Source organism: Prionailurus viverrinus, chromosome A1 (assembly GCF_022837055.1).
Source record: "Prionailurus viverrinus isolate Anna chromosome A1, UM_Priviv_1.0, whole genome shotgun sequence".
Lineage (NCBI taxonomy): Eukaryota > Metazoa > Chordata > Mammalia > Carnivora > Felidae > Prionailurus > Prionailurus viverrinus.
Window position 1 is genome coordinate 28,354,454 of NC_062561.1, and position 19,986 is coordinate 28,374,439.

General features: G+C 37.9%; 1 protein-coding gene across 10 annotated transcripts in view; it reads right to left on the minus strand.

The window, feature by feature from the left end:
* Window positions 1–1,183: 1,183 nt before the first annotated feature.
* Window positions 1,184–19,986, minus strand: part of AKAP11 (A-kinase anchoring protein 11) — a 50,680-nt gene continuing 31,877 nt past the window's right edge. For 9 of the 10 annotated variants that reach the window (XM_047859546.1, XM_047859615.1, XM_047859916.1 and 6 more), the window contains 5 exons: window positions 16,816–16,971; window positions 11,485–11,568; window positions 10,654–10,700; window positions 7,567–7,727; window positions 1,184–5,160 (listed from right to left, as the gene is read on the minus strand). In XM_047859546.1, the coding sequence (XP_047715502.1) occupies window positions 5,020–5,160; window positions 7,567–7,727; window positions 10,654–10,700; window positions 11,485–11,568; window positions 16,816–16,971 (589 nt within the window). In that variant the 3' untranslated portion in view covers window positions 1,184–5,019. The remainder of the gene's footprint in view (window positions 5,161–7,566; window positions 7,728–10,653; window positions 10,701–11,484; window positions 11,569–16,815; window positions 16,972–19,986) is intronic. The other variant, XM_047860137.1, reaches the window with a different exon arrangement.

Consider the following 19,986-nt stretch of genomic DNA (forward strand, 5'->3'; position numbering starts at 1 on the left):
TAAATTTCAAGAGAAGCTGAAATACAAAACATACCCAAATGTGACATCTCCTTATTTTTAAGTGTTAATAATTAGCTCTCACATTGGGCCAAACCATTTCAATGGGCAGATATCGTACACAGGATCGTTTAAACCCTCACTCTAAGCTAACAAGTCTATTTAGGTGTCTGTTTAAAGGGTGGGGGGGGGTGGGGGGAGGGCGGGTACCAAAAAGTCAAATTTGGAGCTCTGATTCTCTCTTGAAAAAACGTTTATTTTTATCTCTTTCCAATCTAAAATATTACCCTCCTTGCCCTAGAGCACAAAAGTAAAAGGAGGTGATTACAAGCCTACCAAGGAAGGAAAAAAGAATGTAACCACCACTCCCAAGGAGTAAGCTTCACACATTCTTTGCTCCTGCTGTAAACACAATGCTGCGAAAAGCTCTTAGATTTTCTCTTACCCTTTTCACACAATAGCATTCGTCCTTGGATATGTGACCTCTTTCCACCTTTCACAATTTGAAAAATCTGCACTCACTCTTCAGGTCCCATCCCTCACCCTCCTCCCTGTCCCAGCCAAGACAGACTGCAAATGAGCCCAATGTGCAAAACTGAGCCCTTTCTCCTTTTTGGAATTACAGGCTAAGGAATCTTGCTTACTTTTTCTCAGCATTTTCTGAATTGTTTTTTTGGTGACCGGGATCCACTCATGCCCAAGTCATTATCTGCTATCGTCACCTCCTAGCATTTTGCAACATACAAAGCTAGAAAATCGTTCCCTAATTTCTGGTCTTTATATACCTAAGTCAAATTCCATTAGCAACAAACAGTTAGCATCTAACTTTTAAGCGCCTGATGCTACATGGCATGACAAATATGCTCTCTATACCCTACAGAAGGAGTGCTGGATCCAGGTCAGAAGAATTCCCTACCACGCAAGCATAATACTCTACGGGGCACTCAAATACAGAACAGACTGGGCCAACAGCCTTTGAAGTCACTTATGTCAGCATCAGAGGCACCTGAATATGTAGCTAGAATCTAGTGTCCGACTAAAAATACCTAGCCTCTCTCGTTCTTGGAAACCATGTTAGAAGCATAAGGATCGTGCAATGAGTCTTCTATCGTGCAAGTTCCACTTGTATGCCTTTGTTTAGTTCAGAACAGGGAAGTTAACAAGATATTACAGAATGGAAACGAAGGCCAGGCATCTCTTAAGTTTATTGGAGAATTCTTAGTTGGGAGAGGAAAGATCACAGACAAATAATTCATAAAAGATAAAAAGAACAATTAATTGCAAATTATTACAAAAGTAATTTCTGAAATGTTTATTTTGAGCCACTGCAAAAACAAAATTATAGTGCATCCTGAAGTTCATATTTTGATAAATGAACATATTAAATGACTGAAAAGCCAAAAAAAGTCACCATTATACAAGATCTTAATGTAGTAATTCTGCACAAATAAACAGCTACGATTACTCAAAGCTGCTTTTACTATATATATATTAAACAAGAATGTGAATTACTTCAAACACTACACAAGTAACCAAAGTTAGCAAATCCAGCAATATTAAAACCTGGTATTAAATAGTATTCAAACATTACAGCAAAAACAAAACAATGAACTTCTAGAACTACAATCCTACCCATGTGAAAGGAATGTACAGGGATGGAAAAAACAATAATAAATAAATAAAGTGACAAGAGTGACCAACACTGCATCTGCGTCTTCAGAGCAGGAATCCAGTAAGTGAGTAAATGTGTGCAGGGTCTTTTGCTAAAAATGGAAACAAAAATGCATTTCACTTTTCACTTTAGTATAATCACGTAATTCCCACTGATGCTCTAACTGTCTTGTGCTGGTGACAGGTGGGCAGGGTTTTCAGTGGAAAGCATTTTCCCTACACCCTGAGTGTGGATGCATTAATATATTTTTTTAAAACTGTGGAAAGTTTCTTTTGAGAAATATAAAATTTAAAGCAATATACTGATGGGAAAGTGATAGTTATTTGTGAAAGAATACTACTAGCTAAATAATTAACTAAGAAGACATCTGACTCTGGACTCTGATGATGAGTCAGGGTTAAGGTCTGCGACTGGGAAATGTGCACTGATGTCAAAGCCATGTGAGTAAATGATCTTTCACTTTATACATGGTACATTTAATAAGTAATTAAATTCTCCTGCCAGCAACATAAAACCCTTATTTAAGCAAAATGGAAGTATTATGAATTGAATTAATTCACGTCAAATATCTGAAAGGGTAAGTGGAACATTTTTCAAAGTATAAAGATGTTATCACATATATTCACCAAGTGAATACTCAGAGGTTTTATTACTTCATTAAATTCTATCAACCATCCCAATAGATATTTTAATTTTCTTCTGTGATTTACAAATGAATCATTCATTTTGTATAAATCAGGAAGTATTTTCAAAATCAACATTAATAACATCCAAAATATAAATGTAGTTTAAACGTGGCTTGGGAAAAGACTATCAAAGAATTGCTACATTTCGGTCTAAAATAATGTTCTAAAAAAAAAAAAACCTATCAGAAGGCCTCGTCCACTTTCTTCCCACAGATCCTTCAAGGGTTCTGAAATTGATAAACAGAATTCAACTCAACACACATCACAACTTAACAGTTCTGAATAAGACATGGTAATTTCATAAGAGCCAAAATGCACAGAATGGCAAGATCACAATGTTATATAATACAAATAGGTCAAGGAGATCTGTAATAAAATAAGACGGGTAGTCCTCAACAAACAGAGCTGTTCTGAAGACTGGGCAACCAAACAGACGGAACATGTCTTTGGAATAATCACAAAGTGCCTTTAAAGAATGTGAGTTTAGACTGCACTTGATTAAAAGATACTTCTCTCCCTACAAGGAGCTTTAACTCACGCTTCTTTTCACATCTGCCAATACTTAATATTTTTCTCTATGCCCCTGTGTGAAACTGATACAGGGGTAGAGTTCCACTAGGATTCTTACCATGCATGCTAACTAACATCTAAAGACTGGTCTGTCCTTACGTCGTGGCTAAATCAGGGAACTCTGAATCCAGCAAAGCTCCAGGTAAATGCAGAGAAAACAGAGACAGGAGGAAAATCTTCAAAATGATTTCTACCATAATAGAAATAAACATAAACACTTTCAAGCACAGAAAGTTTTAACGAAACTAATATATTTTCACTTTAGCTGCAAAGAAAGTCAGAACACAATTTGGCTGTTAATCACACCCATACATATATCCAAGTTACTAAACACAACTTGATAGTTATATACTTGTAAAAATTCAATCCAAGCTTAATAAGCAGTAAATCTGTGTTATCATCAACAACCCAGGTGCCAGCATGTATAAACCCAGTCCAGTGCTGCTAAATCTCAAGTTCTGAGAAGCAAAAGACAGAAACAATTCTGGTTATATACATTTCCTGCATTTCTCCACCTTAAAAAATACTTGAAGAAACTTTAGGCAAATTTATTTTTAAGGTTCACTCCATTTCTGTATCTTAAGTTGAGAAAAACCAAAGCTTACAATGTAATCTCAAAATATTTAAGTGGCTTTTGGTATTTTTCTTAAAAAGCAAATTTTACTCTCTCATTACAAAATGCATTTCTCTACCATAATTATTAATTCAAATTAATGTAAGTGCCCTTATTCCTTGCCCCTTGGTGGGTGCTATGTCTTCTACACTTTGTGCAGCTTCCAGAACAGTCAGTGCTCAGGGAAAAAGAAAATGCAATGGCAGGAAAAAAGAAAATGTAATGGAGTAAAACCAAACCCCCACCAAAAGGTGATTTACTCTCGATTATAAAATCCACTAATGGAAGAACCAAAAACTCACACGCGCATACCCTCACGTACAATACCAAGACACAAGCGCTATTCGAGTCAACTTGCAGTTTCTAAAGACAAGGAAGTAAAAAAACACAGAGCCCAGAAAAATCATGTCAGTCAACTTTACAAAACAGTGCAGATACTATTTTATCAGGGAGAGGGAGCCTGGGCATCCCTTCTTTTTCTAGAAAAAGCTCATCCTTGCTAAGAAGAGAGTTGTTTGTTTTTCAAAAATCCAACAATGAAAATCATTATTGGGCTTCTCTAAATGCATTTCCATATTAACATTAATTTTTAAAATTTTAACATGTTTTGCACCTTTATTTTCATTTAAAGGATAAATTAGGGACGCAAAATAGTTAAAAAAAAAAAAACCAAGAAATAAAAATTCTTACTGCACAATCTTTATAGACATTTTATTTTAAAGCACCTTTTAAATGTCAACAGTGGGTTTCTAACCAAGAAAACAGTAAAATAAAAAAGGGCACAAACCCACTAGGCAAGTCAAAAGTATTCCTCTACACACACACACACACACACACACACACACACACACACACACACTTTCATGCCAGATGGATTGGCAACATTAGCAAATAATGTCATTTAATGAAAGGCTGGGGAAACTATCATTTACAGTATTTAGAGAAACCTAAAATACTAACGTTTCTAAGAAATTAAATAGTTTGGGGGGATTCAAAAAGCTACCAATAGCTGAGCTATGAAAATAAAAATGACTTTTAAAAATAAGAAAAAAATTCTATTGGGGGAAGAAAAACCCTTAGCCTCAAAGCTATTTTGTCAGATTAGTTCTTAACAGGATAGCATTTGTCTGCAACGTCCTTGGCCGCCTGGGTGCGGTTCATAGCAGCACTAACTTGGATGCAAAAAGAATGCTGTCAGTCAGTGTCCCTGAAAACGTCATGGTCAGACCTTCCGTCAAATCAGTGTTCTTAGGATCTTAACACACTATGCACGTGTCTAGAAGAATAAATGAAGATCATATTTGACAGAGATTACAAAAGTATGAACTATATATATACAACGTGGGATGACGGAATGCGCTTTTAAAAAGCTCTATCTACTTCCCTCCCGGTTCACGGTAAGTGTTAACAGTTTACCCTATGCATCCTTATCTGTTACTTCCTCTCCCCAAACAATAAAATGGACCGGCTGCGGGTTTGTTCTATGCGTTTTCCAAGAGCCAGTCAAACAGTGACTTGCACCTCTCCTCCCCAGGCGTCTTCTCCCGCATGTCATAGTACCGCAGCACAGCCTGCAGGAGGTCCCCCACCTTCCATCCCTTTCCTTGTAGTCGTTTTGAAAGCTAGGAAGAAAGAAAAGCATGTCCAACATTAACCAAAGACAATTTTCTAACAATCAAGTTTTCATTTTTATTTTTAATATCAGATAACTGTAAGAATCCTGCTGCCTGTGGTTAAAATATTATTCCCCAGTTTTATAATGAAGTCTCTTCTCCACTAAATCACCACCCCTCTTGCTTCCTGCCTTTGACAAACACATCTCCTTGGTTCACAGAATGACACTTTGGGATTGTTGGGAGACAGAACTCCACAAACCTCACCCACCAGATAGTCTGTGTGGGAGTCTAGTCTCCATTTCTACACCAAATTCTTGACCTAACTAAATACATCTGCCACACCCTCAATCAGGAACATAAAATAATAAAGATAATGTCAATCTTAATAGAAGGATGTGGATTTTTCCTTTCACAACATGCAGTGTGGCTTTTTTCTGGAATACACACTCTGGCCTCAATGGAAACATGGCTTTCTAAGTTAAGAAATGTTAGTGTTTCGACAAAAACCAACCAAAGTAAATAAATATTGTGGTGATCATTTCACAATATATACAAATATCAAATCATTATGCTGTATACCTGAAACTAATATAATGTTATATTTCAATTACACCTCAATTTTTTTAAAAGGTAAATACAGGTTTAAATAAACTCTATTGCCACCAGAATCAGAACACGTCTTCACTCATTTTTTTTTCTCTTTAGTCCTATAAAAACTAATTTTGTAATATAAATACGCTTAACCTTTTTAAAAAGTATCCTTTCAGAGATATAATTCACAGAGCATACACTTCATCCACTTAAAGTTTACTAGTCAATGGTTTTTAGTATACTCCCCCCGTTGAATGTAACTCTTACCACAATCGATGTTAAAACATGTTTCATTCACTACACCAAAAGGAAAGCTCTACTTATTAGTAAACACACCCCATTTGTCACAAACCACTCAACTCTAGGCAATCACTAATCTACTCCAGTCTCTATAGATTTGCCCATTTTGGCCATTTCACGTAAATGTAACCATAAAACATATGCTCTCCGGCGACCAGTTTCTTTCACTTAACATGACTTCAAGGTCCCTCCATGGTGCAGCATACATGTACTTCCTTCCTCTTTACTGACAGACAATATTCCACTGCATATATTACCACATTTTATTTATCCATTCCAGGATGTTTCCACTTTGGGCCTATTATGAATAATGTTGCCGTGGACATGTGTTTTCACTCCCCTTGGGTATATACCTAGGAGTGGAATTGATGGGTTATAGGATAATGCTAGGTTTAACTTTTTGAGGAACTTCCAGAAAGTTTTCCTAGGTTACTTGGGGAAGAGGTCCCTTGCCCCAAGCACTAACATGCTCACGCTCAGTTCTACTGCAGGCCTTCCTTAGCCCTCAGTTTATCCATGACTAAATGACTTGAAAATGTTTGCCTCTCTACAGTCAGTTCTAACACTTTTCCTACCCATTCCTTCTCCCTGACAATTCATTCCTTGAGCATCTCTTTCTGTCTTATTTTCTCCTTCTGCTCACAAACAGAAACCTAAACTAGAAAACTCCAAAAAGTCCAAGTAAAAACAAATTACAAAATGCCAAAAAAAATTACTTTTACCAAATGCCTTTTTCACATACTTCTTTCAACAATATCTTTGTAAATCCTAAACCAGGAATCAAGAGTAACTGGATTGTTCCTTTTTTGTTATTACAGATCAATATATACTGGTTACTCATTTGACTATTCTATACCTATAGGAAGATTAAACTAAAATTCTGGTAAGGAAAATTCTGGGCCAAAAACCTTAACACTATAAACCAAAACTCTTGACTAACAAGGTGCCTGGCAAACAGTTAAGTAAGTTCTCAATAAAGACATCCTATTAATGCATCGAATCTGACTGTTCTATTATTAGAGCCCTATTAAGTCCTCAAAGTGGTTCATGATCCCTTATGAGATGTTTAAACCTTTACTGGCTTTTGAGTATGCTAGTGTCTCCCACTAGAGAGGCTAGATTAACAGAGTAGGAGACATACTAATTACAAGGCACAATTATGAATCAATTTAAAACAAAGAATAACTCAGTTTTTGCATACGAACACGTTTATTAACGGCACCTAACTTGGAGTACTTAGGATATGCCAGACACTAGATTAAGCATCTTTTTACATCCTCACAAAAGCTCTGTGAGGTAAACTCCATAGTCATTTTCACAGTGCAGTTAAGGACACGGAGACTGGGGAGCCTGCCTGTGGTTATGACACAGCGGACATCTGGACCCAACTATGAGACTCTACCACCTAAACGTTTACGCCCTCTGCTATCAAGGGGCATCTTACTAGACCAACCACGTGACACAGAGCAGCACGTACAGCGAAACGTATCCTCACAAACACTCTGTACGGCAGGTCCTTACTTGTATAAACTCCTTCTTCGCAGAGTCATGAAGACAAAGTTCTGCCACTTCAGCCTCCGAAGCGACGAGCCACTGAAGGATAATCCTTAGCTGGGGGTCTACTGTGCACGGCTCCATGTCGATATTTGTAATGAGCAGAATCTTTCGGTCTTGCTCCAAACCTAATATTGACATTTAAGCAATATAAAGTAAAACTCATCAATTCGATTCTCAACACCTCTGGTTTCCCAGGACAGGTACTTTCCATTTCTTAAGATTCCAGCCAATGCTGGAAAAAAATCCGTCCTTTCTTACTCCTATGTTGACATCAACTAAAACATTTATTTGAAAGGGTAAAACAATTCTACAACAAAGGAGTAACACTGATCGTCTACTGAGAGCACAGATGTAAAACTCTACTTTGAGGCACTGAATTCAGATCCTTTATAAATGCCATAATTTGTGTCAAAATACAATACACAGGTAAAGAGAAACCAAACTATAAAGCTATAATAACCACCAAAATAGAGGTGAAACACAAAAATACAATCTCAAATAAATAAACCTATTAAATGGACTTTAAGAAAGCTGCTTGAACTGAGAGAAGGAAGCAGCAAGCCCTTGTATCACACGTATTACATCATAAGTAACGTTCTAAGCTCTTCTGCTATACAAACTCCTGGGATCCTCACACCCACCCTATGAGGTGGGAACTACGTGAGAGATGTGAGGCGAAGAGAGATCCAGAGTAGGACAGTGGGGAGGTGGCTGAACCAGGATGTGAACACAGGAAGTCTGGCTCCATGCTCTGTGTAATCACTTCATTCTTTAGGCAGAATGGGGGAAAAAATGTCATATGCAGCCACTTAATATCCCAAGCGCTAGACTGGGGAATTTTCTGGCACACTCCTTGATAAATAAAATACTGCTCTCAAGTTTCTTTTAATGAAAAGTACGTTTTCAACATAAGGAAGGATGAATCGCTGTTGATGATAAAACTAATGACCTGTGGACCCATACCAAGTGTTTACCCACTCCTGCTTAACGATGGCTGAGCAAAAAGCCGAGCTGAGACAAGGGCCCTCCCACACGGTGGGATGCACGGTGGGCACGCTGGAAGACACCACGCCAGTTTGTACCAGCAATGGAAATTTGGTGGTGGATGGCCCTGATTCTTCTTGAGAGCACTGGAGGACATTCTAGACTACCACTGATCATTTTTAGGATGTGTTGGTTCCTAATTTTTTCATTTAAAAAAACGGATCCGTGTCACGCTTTAAGATAAACGTACTGCCTTTTTCCTCCTCTCCCCCCACTGACTCTCAATCAAAAACGGGTCTAGTGCACTATGATACCAGGCGTGGCCTCAGGGCCATTCAGTGAATCCTGCAGAGGTCATGGGGTCGGAAGCTAAGTCACCTCAAGACTTCTCTGTATTACTGGCTTTCTCAGCTCAGAGCTCCTGGCTCTTTGGAGAGGTTACTAAACTCCAGCGAAAAGGGAAGGAGCTGACCTACTGCAACTATAAACAACAATGAAAAGGAGGATTTCCATAATTTTGAATCTTTCTATAAATTCGTTTCAATCCATCTCCTAATTTACCAATTCCTAATTTAACAAAATTGAAAGTTGGCCACAATTTTCTACATGATGAGAAGACTGGGATCTCAAAGGTGAGTGACGGCATGGCATATATCCACATGTAATTCTTCTGATTTCTATCTACTCACAAAAGAAACCCTAAAGAGCTTGCTAGTGCCAAAAGTAAACTTTGAAAATGAATTTCATTATTTATATTCACCTGTATCTTCTTTTCTCTTATTCATTCCTCAGTAAAGTCAGTTAAGTAATGACTTGTTCATTAGAGAAAATACTCACCACATGCATTTACACCATGCACTCACTGCCTTTGGAATAACTTTGCTCACAGGCATGACTTGGGAAAAAGGATACAATTTTTCTAGACAAAGTCAACACTCTTTAAGTCAACAAAAATAAAGCAAATTATTACCTAGCCTATCTGTGACTCTAAAAGTATTGTCCTACTCCTACTTCATATCTGATGACAAAAACTTACTTCTAGAAGCCCGATATGAAGAATGTCTATTTAGCAGAAGCATTGGCACTAAAAAATAATCACCTCAGTTTGGAGGATTTTATCTCAAAAACCAGTACATGACCTCCCTAAATAAGGAAGGCATAATTGGTGACAAAACTGATTGGAAACTCAGGTGTTATGAATGTACATTTCAAGAAATTCATTTGGGAAATTTTCTCAGTTTGTCTACTTGGAAAGAAAGGATGAAAAAAATCACTAGTTCAAAAACAGTATCTCAAACAGTATGAATATTTTTAGGTGTCACTAGAGATTGTTGGTATTTTCATAATTAAAAAAAAATAAAGATTTTTGGAAAATAAATCAATAGCCATCTAATCACAATGAAAATTCAGCTTCGGCACGGAAAGTTTCTATGCTCGCTCAGATATTCTAATATATTTGAATTAAGCATTATAAATGATGGTCCAGAACTCTGTGACCAATGGTGTCCAGTATTTACATATTTAGAACTATATTCATCAAAGAAAGAATTGAGTATTTTCTTCAAATATGTATATGTGTGAGTTTAGGAATAGAATTGATAGAGAGGGAAGAATTTATTTTAAAATATCTTTTAATTTTTATTTATTGATTTATGAAAGATCAACATTAAAACACTAATTCTAGAAGCTACTAGTTTGGGAGGAAAAAACTAGGGCATATGCCATAATTATAATAAATTATATCTTATAATGTAAGGGTTTTATGTTTTTAAAAAGATAATTATAGAGATTATCATAAATTTCCCTCTCCAATAATAAATTCTTTTAAAGCATGTCAGCCTTTACACCAATGGGCAGGCACTTCATTAGTTTAGCAATCAAATAGTACAAATTGTTTAACAAAGGACCTGACATTGGATACATTAGTACAAGAATATCCTGATTTGTAATGTAAATACCCCGATTTATAATAAAACTGGAGACTGACAAAAATGGACAGGTTAAAGACTCTTCTAGAACCTTATACAAAAAAAACGCAAACACTTTGAAAAACAAATTGTCAATTACCTTCTACATCATCCTCATGATCTTCATCTTTATCATCTGGCCCATCACTTTTCAAATAAAAAGAGCAGAAGCAGTTAAAAAAAATGGCTTTAGTTAATAATAGTATTAAAACTAATTCTTAAAACGTGGTAAAGAATGAATGTTACGATGATATGTGACACTTAAAAAGGGAAGAAATGCCAATAAAAAAGGAAGCTTTGCTTCTCACACCATTTCATGTTAAAATCTGAATTGTAAATGATGCCTAGATAGGTCATCGATAACTAAGAGGTTTTACCTTACCGTGATACAGAACACCAAGTAATTTCATGATAAAACTTATTTTAAAATAACTTAAAGCTGAAATATTCTACTAATTTGGTTTTAGGTAACACAGCATTTGAATTATCACAGAATGCCATGAATAATTATTAATGCTTCTGCTGATCCCACGTACATATTTTTCACAGGGTAAAAAACACCTTTTTCCTACACTTTTCTTATATATGAAATAAAATTACTTACAAAAACAAAATAAAACAATAAACCCAAACCCCAGAAATCCTGTAGGAAGCAAGCTCTTTTTAATGAAATAATAATTGGTAGAATGAAAAAGAACAAGCAGAGCAACACATGCATAGACGTAACACATTTTGCAATTAGATGTCAGTCATGTCTTAGCATAATTGAATTTTTTCATTAGATGTAAATTATCAAGCAGAATCACGTCCAAATATAGGAGAAAAGCAGATTGAAACATACTGGCACTGTAACCCACATTCTTTTAAGAATATGACATCATGCATTAGTGTGAAAGACTCATCAGTTTTTAAGTTTCTGGACTGGACCAACCTGTCTGTTGTTGGAAAGGATAAATTGTCCTCATACAAATCTCCTTCTAAACCAAGACTGCTCCAGCTACTGCTGTTACCATTACTGCCAGAAGAAGAAAAGAACAGAGCTGAACCAGAAAATGAATAGTAAAGAAGACCTCGGTTTTCCTTGGAACAGCTTCTGTCAGTGGTAACTGGGAGGTTCGGAAGCTGCCCCGGCGGAGTGGGGCATCCTTGGAGGGAGAGACCATCACTGCTACTGGAAAAGGTACTTGACAGCTTCAGACATTGAAAGTTTTCTTACTTGCCCTCAACAGATCAAGAAAATTATTCTAAACCTGTATTTATTTTACACATGAACATAACAGAAAGACTTTTAGGACAGCAAATGGATGCACAAAGTAAGAAGCTTCATGATTTAATTAACATCTATGACAAATCTCGGGATATAATTTGTAAAAAGCCAATACCCTTCAGTTTGGGTAAAATTTTAAAAAGACCGTAGGTTAACATTCTCTCAGCTCTTTAGACAGCACAAACACTGATGGGCTGGGGAGGTGGGGATGAAATGACAGGCACAAAAACATAGCCCCGAACAGACCTTTTGTACCTACTTGGAGAAAAGATGTTTTCTGATTTTAAAATACTCTTATTATGTCAATGACCTTCATTTCATACATTATGTATAATTCAGTAGGTGGCAAATATTATACACTTTCTTCAGAATATTGAATAACCAAGGCTCAATTAAGCAATGCACCTGTCTGGTGGGCCAGTCACCAGTGCCACACAGAGAACTTCTTGAACTACCTAACTAGAAGAAGAAAGCAACGAGATTCTCAAACTGCAGCAAAGCAATAAAACACAAAAAGCAACTGTGTTCAGAAACAAAATTAAATTAAAAATTTCAGATTAAAACCTAAACATGCAATTTAAAATTCTAAATCATTAAAATAATTAGTAAGCACATTAGTTCGCAGTGATAAGCAGCTTATATTTCCCCACATTATGCTAGGCAATTATAAAAATTAATATTTATACAAACCAAAATTTTGGTTCTAAAAAGTGAATTAACACAAAATCATCTTCTGTGCATCAGTAGATGTTGACAAGGTTACCAACAAAGGGACAATTATTTAAACGTTATAAAGAGTTTCCAAGCAATTTCAACAATTTGCATATCCATCTTTACTCTGGCACTATCACACTGTCACACACTATAATGTCTTCGAAAATAAAAGCTAAAACTGAGCAGTGCCTTTTCAACCTATGTTCAAAAAAATATAGCTCTATCATAAAACCATTAAAACAACCAGAGTTATGCCTATGTAGCCTGCTGTCAAACAAATCGAGAATGGAAAAACATGGAGATACCGAAGGGACAGACGGCTGTGAGCCAAAGAGAAAGAAAAAATTGATATCTCAAACACTGCATTTACATCTACCAATAGAACGATTTTTCTAAACAAAGAAAAATACTACAAAATTAAAATTCTTCCTCATTCCCTGACAACAATGACCCCTCCTTTTAATTAATAATAAAAACCCATCACCTAGATTTTAAGTGAACATGAAAAGAAATAACAGCTGAAGAATGTAAAGACCAAAAATTCAAACTCCCTCTATTTAACCTCATTCCCTCACCTCTGCTGCCCCTCAAAATGGATCAGATTTAAAGTTAGTTATTTATAAAATGCCATTTCTAAATAGGGTGACCATAGAATTTTTCATCTAACCAGGACACTTTTGGAAATGAAAGAAGTCACCATTAATAACTATACCAGAACAGCAGGAGCAAACCAGGACTGTCCTGAGCAATGATCATCTGACATTAATCCAACACAAAACAACTTAATTTCTTCACTTAACAGTCTTCATATTTCATTCTTGAACACTGTCCTGTTTCCATAATTTTCTTTTATATCTTTTCCTATTTCCTATCTATTCCTATTTGTGTATTTTCCTTTTACATCTTTTCATATTTCCAATGTCTAGAACAGGCATACCTCCAACCAGTGGGAGTCTAGGGCTAAAATTCTTTATTGTTGTTTTCAGCCATATGAAGATGACTATCGACTTTGACATATCTCATAAAGATGATCTCAAAACTTCTGCAAGCCCGGCCCCACCTCTTACCTAATCCACTATATAACTACTAAGATTCACAGACTGCTTGAAGTACTTGAAGAGATAGATGCATGTACCAGGTCTCTTCCTGATCAAATAACTATACATTCCTCATAAACACTTGTGTACTTTGAAATTATTGTTTTTTTTTAACTGTTGCCCTCTACTAAACTTCCTATTTAGAGTGAAAGCACGTAGAGTGTCCAAACTGGAGTCTTTTATCTCCTATCTGATCTCTGTACCAGAAAACAGCACATGTCATCAAAGACAAAACATGTGAAATCATGTATTTTAAGCATGGTCTCTGAAGCACCTGCATTAAAATCATCTGAGGTGCTTACCAAGCATGCAGATTCTTGGGACCTCCAATGACCTAATGAATCTTAATCTCTGGGAGGTGAGGCCCTGGAACCTGTATATTCAACATGCACTCTACCAACCCTGGACAGGCCCTAGTTTTTCTTTGTGCTTGAACCTTAATAACCACACAGCATAAGAGTTCTTATTAAAACTGTGCTCAGGGGCACCTGGGTGGCTCAGTCGGTTGGGCGGCCGACTTCGGCTCAGGTCATGATCTCGCGGTCCGTGAGTTCGAGCCCCGCGTCGGGCTCTGTGCTGACAGCTCAGAGCCTGGAGCCTGTTTCGGATTCTGTGTCTCCCTCTCTCTGATCCTCCCCCGTTCATGCTCTGTCTCTCTCTGTCTCAAAAATAAATAAACGTTAAAAAAAAAAAAAAACAGGGGCGCCTGGGTGGCGCAGTCGGTTAAGCGGCCGACTTCAGCCAGGTCACGATCTCGCGGTCCGGGAGTTCGAGCCCCGCGTCAGGCTCTGGGCTGATGGCTCAGAGCCTGGAGCCTGTTTCCGATTCTGTGTCTCCCTCTCTCTCTGCCCCTCCCCCGTTCATGCTCTGTCTCTCTATGTCCCAAAAATAAATAAAAAACGTTGAAAAAAAATTAAAAAAAAAAAACAAAACTGTGCTCAATTAAAACTACAGGTGTGTTTCTGACAAAATGCTATCAAGCCAAGTTTTTCCCATCCCAAATTCAAACAGTTAATTTTCTGAGCCAAATGTATTTACCCATGTTAAACATAATCTTTAGTCTCAGCCTGATTTGGTCTTTTTGAAGCTTGGTTCTGTTAAAGAGATTTTTTTTTAATTTTCGTTTTAAGTCATTCACACATAATGAGCACAGTAGTCCCTTCTTATCTGTGGAGGGACTACATTCCAAGAGCCCCAGTGGGTGCCTGAAACCACAGATAGTACTGAACTCCATATATACTATGGTTTTTTTCTTTACATATATACCTACGATGAAGCTTAATTTATAAATTAGGCACAGTAAGAGACTAACAAAATCTAACAATAAACTAGAATAATTATAACAATATATGGTAATAAAAGTTATGTGAATGTGGTCCCTGTCTCTCAAGACATCTTATTGTATGTACTCACTATTCTTGTGATGAGGTGAAAAGATAAATTGCCTACGTGTTGAGATGAAGTGCAGCCAATGATGCAGGCACAGTAACATAGTAACATAATGTTAGGCTACAATGACCTTCTGACAACATGTCAGAAGGAGGGCCATCTTCTTCTGGACCTTGACTGACTGCGGGTAACTGAAACCATGGAAAAGCAAAACCACAGATAAGGAAGTGGGGAAGGACTCCTTACTCTCCAGCACTAAGAAAATGCAAAAGAGGAAAGAACCAAGGACAGAGCCATCAAATCGGACAATATCCTGCAGGGTTCTTCTACTGGCCACAGGCCCCTTAATGCCACGGGCCACTAACCCTGGTTCTCTCATTTTAACCCCAGGATTTCCAAAGCAACAACATCAACCCTCACGGAAATTCTAGAAACCCGTATTTCTCCAAGATGAGAGAAGAATTTTAGTGTTAACTTCCTATACCAGGTTAGAGTCATGGAAAAGGCCACATGATGTTTGTGATATTACCCCTACGTCCCACCAGAACTTTTAAAGACTGCCTTTTGGGAACTCGATTTTAAGATGTATTGGTGGTTTACACAGCATTTTAAGAAACTATGACAGAACAGATGTTCTATAAAAATATTAATACTGGTTAATCCAAGCATCAAACAAAATGCTCTGAGATGATGTGTTCCAACAGGTGAAAAGCCATTTCTTTTCCTTCCTCCCCTCCTTCCATGGTCTTCTCGCCTCCCCCTCCTGCTCAGTCACTTCCAAGGGTTCTGTTCAACTGAAACCTCACAGGGTCCCTTCCACAGCCTGAAACTAAGAACCCTTTCCTCTCCCTACACTCAGCTGTGGAGGGCATTTATTATTTCCAATTATCAATTAATGTGGGTCAGAATTTAGGGCATTTTATAGTTTAGTCAGGAGTGCCTTTATAGAGTTAAGAATATAAGAAAAAAATGTACTGCAATTAATAAAATATTCAAAGGACTGTTATTATGAACAAAATTAACTAAGAAAAGTTATATATGAGGTTAAGTGCCTTCTGCTGTACAAAACCATATTTTTATGATGAGTTTATGTACTATTTCCAGTCAGTCACATATAAATGCTCTAGGTCATTTTGTTCCTCAATACAGGCTAAGTGAGAACTCCTTCTCCAGGAAGATATTACTTTAACTAATAACAAGAAAATTACAGGGCCATTTTGATACCTTTTACAGATAACTGTCCTTTACCCCAGACTAGAAAGAAAAAAAAAAGTACCCTTTTTAAAGTAAGAAATACATTTTTTCCATCAAAAGTTCACAAAAGTCTGGGAAAATCCTCAGGGTATAAATCCAAATGTAGGGGCGCCTGGGTGGCGCAGTCGGTTAAGCGTCCGACTTCAGCCAGGTCACGATCTCACGGTCCGTGAGTTCGAGCCCCGCGTCAGGCTCTGGGCTGATGGCTCGGAGCCTGGAGCCTGTTTCCGATTCTGTGTCTCCCTCTCTCTCTGCCCCTCCCCCGTTCATACTCTGTCTCTCTCTGTCCCAAAAATAAATTAAAAAAAAAAAAAAAATCCAAATGTATGCAGTATTGTTCATATCAACTACTGGCACACCCAAAGAAAATGAGCTTGGCTTGTTACTGTATCTAATAAATGTGCAAAACCATTAGAACCGTACTATGGATAATAAAATACGTTTTGAAAACAATGGCAGAATTTTCAAATTCATAATTCTCAAACCCCCCGGTGTAAAGCTACTTCTGAGGTCTGAGGATCACACGTACAACTTCAGTTACCTTTCACTTAGGTGATGAAAACTGCTGCTCTCATCCTGGTGTTCATCTTCAAAACTTAAATTGGACCAGCTGCCAGTGCTGTCATCACCAATACTGAGGTTCAGCTGCTGGCTGCCCAGAGACTCAGTTGACTGAAAGTCTTCTATTTCTTTTGGACTAGAAGGAAGGAAGGGAGAGAGGGAGGGGAAAAAGAAAACCAATCCGAAAGCATCAGATTCTGAATTCTAAGGCTATCAATTTGACAATAAAGAGGACAAAAACAAGACACAATATTCAGAGCCACACCAGTGGCCCATCCAACACTTTGTGTCTGCTAATGAAGAGACTTTGAAGGAGAGCATACTAATTTCAAAGTGAACTGAGCTCTATCTGTTATGGATCCACCCCAAGTGCTACATTTATCTAAATTGTCTTTAAAGCAGTTCATATTTTAACTGGGACCTCTATAGAGGAGCACAAGTTCCTAAGTTTACCACCTACTTTTAAGGCTGTACTTTTATTTGTACTGACAGGAAGCTCTTTCTGGCTTTAAGAACAAAAAAGCAGTTTGAGGAATTCAACTACTGTCAATCAAGCCTACAGTCAAACCAGCCAGATCTCTTTAAAATTTTGAGCACGGATCATAACCCTTCTCATTATTTTTTTCAATGAAGAAGAGACATTAACATTTTTATTCCATCTTCACAAGAAAGGCCATTCACTATTCAATTACCCCAGCTGCCCACTCTATATTTTGTTCTCAACTTAACAGTTTAAAAATTCTATTTTTAAAGATGATGAGGAAAAATGTTAGTCTTTTGATCAAAACCTTCTGGTGGCCTCTCACCGATCAGAGCCCAGATCCTTATACTTGCTGGTATGATTCCCTCTCGTCATTCCCTCCATCTTGTTTCACCTCTTACTCTCCCCAGCTCACCAACGTCAGCCATGCAGCCTCTGTGCTATTTCCCCAACATGCACAATCCTACCCCTTTGTCTGGTACCAATTCCCACATGACTTCTTCTCTCTTCACCCTGGGCTCTTTGCTCAAATGTTACTCAGTGTTGCTTCCCTAGCTACTGCCCACCATCCCCACCTGCTGCCACTGACCACCACCATCCATCGTCACCCCACCCCACCCCACCTCTACCCACCTCTCTTCTTTTAGTTTTCCTCCAAAGCCCTTATCACTCTGTGACATATTTCGTATTTTACTTCTTTGTCTTATTCCATTGGAACATAAGCTCCAGAGAACATGTATCTTTGACCGTCTTACTTATTTCTGTATTCCCAGTACCTGGGATAGATCCTGAACTGCCCACCCCCTTGGGGGCTATCCTCATTTTATATTTAAGATACAGCAACCAGAATTTTAGTGGACAGGCACATTACAGTTTTGAGCCATAATGGAGCACTCCTTTGTTCTTTTTTTTTAACACTTCTCTGGAATGTGCCACAATCTAATGGTTTTTTGGCTGAAATGACCCACTAGATGAGGTCCAGAGAAGAGTTTTAATGACTGCTGAGTTATTCTGGCTCATAAATAACAGCTCAGAATACAGTTTAGATGTTTGCTCTTCTAAAAATGCACTACCATATAATTCCCCATTTAATACTCACATACCACCCTTCTGTACATTATAACTCTGTGAAATATTTATGGTTATTTTCATGAATCAAACATTTGCAAGAAAGGGGACACTAGTGAAAGAATCCAAACGATACCTTTAAAAATAATCCATCTGAATGAATCCCCCTTAAAGCTTCAAAGGCAAACCATTTTAACATCAGAAACAGAAACTGGGAAACAGCACACTATACACACTAGAGTCAACTTTTAACGATCAGCACTTACAGAATCCTAGCCCAGTTATTAAGAAAAGAAGAGAAAAGGGAAAAGAAAGACAAAGCAGTATTCCACTGGCCTTGACAAAACGTTGGAATAGACAGCACCAACTTATATGAACAAGTCCAAGGGCTGACTTACTCACCCAAGGGAGTAGGAAGGGAAAGTGAAAATACTGAGCTGTCAATAGCATTTGCCAGGCTCTCGAGGGATGTCTTAGAGACTCCAATCTAGAGGTGAGTCTCTTTTTCTCCCACAGGCCTGGGGAGGGGCACAGGGAGAAACATTTAAAATAGTCTGAGGCTAATTTTATTTGAGGAAGGTTGCTACAGGGGTAGAAAAGCCTAGTGTACTACAACTTGTTTGTCCATATATTTATTAACCACTTCTTATATGTCTATCATCATATTAAGAACTGATAGGTAATCACGAACAAAGAAAGTGCAGGTCTAGGACAAAAGTTTGCAAATTTTTACCGTAAAGGGCCAAAGAGCAAACACTTAGGCACTGTTGGCCACAGATCTCTATTCCAACTACTCAATTCTGCAACTAAAGCATGGAATCAGCCACGGACAATACATAAATGAATGAGCACAGCTGTGTCCCAACATAACTTTATTGAGAAACATAAAATTTGAATTTCATATAATTTTCACGTCACAAAATAGTATTCTTTTGATTTATCAACCACCGAGGAAATGTAAACACCAGTCTTAGCTCACAGATGATTACAAATAAAACAAAAAGCAGTGGCCAGATCTGGCCCGTGGGTTATAGTGTGCCAACTCCTGCTCTAGGAGAAAGGAGGCTGCCTGGTAGGGACCGCCCAGAAACAGCTCAAGAGGATGCTATGGAACAACTGCAGTCCAAGGTCCTCACCAAACCATCTCCCTATTTTAAGATGGCTAAGAAGAGAGACAGACATTGCCACGGCTTTGACAAAAGCCACTAAAAAATCTGAGAAAATCCTGTGACTCCATTAAATCCCACCCCGACTCTAGGAACTTTCTCTTTTCAATGGGACTAACAAAATCCTACCAACTAATAACAGTGATGATCCTGATGCTTCCCAGGGAGGCAAAAAAGGTTAAAAGCGCAAATCTGAACTCAGGTGTCAGAGTCTCTGAGCACAAGACACAGCACAAGACCCTGTGAGGCTCTTAGAAATGTCCCCTTAGATAGGGGCCTATCAAGAGAAGGGAGGGGCGCCTGGGTGGCTCAGTGGGTTAAGCGTCGACTTCAGCTCAGGTCATGATCTCGCGGTTTGTGAGCTGGAGACCCGTGTTGGGCTCTGTGCTGACAGCTCGGAGCCTGGAGCCTGCTTCAGATACTGTCTCTCTCTGTC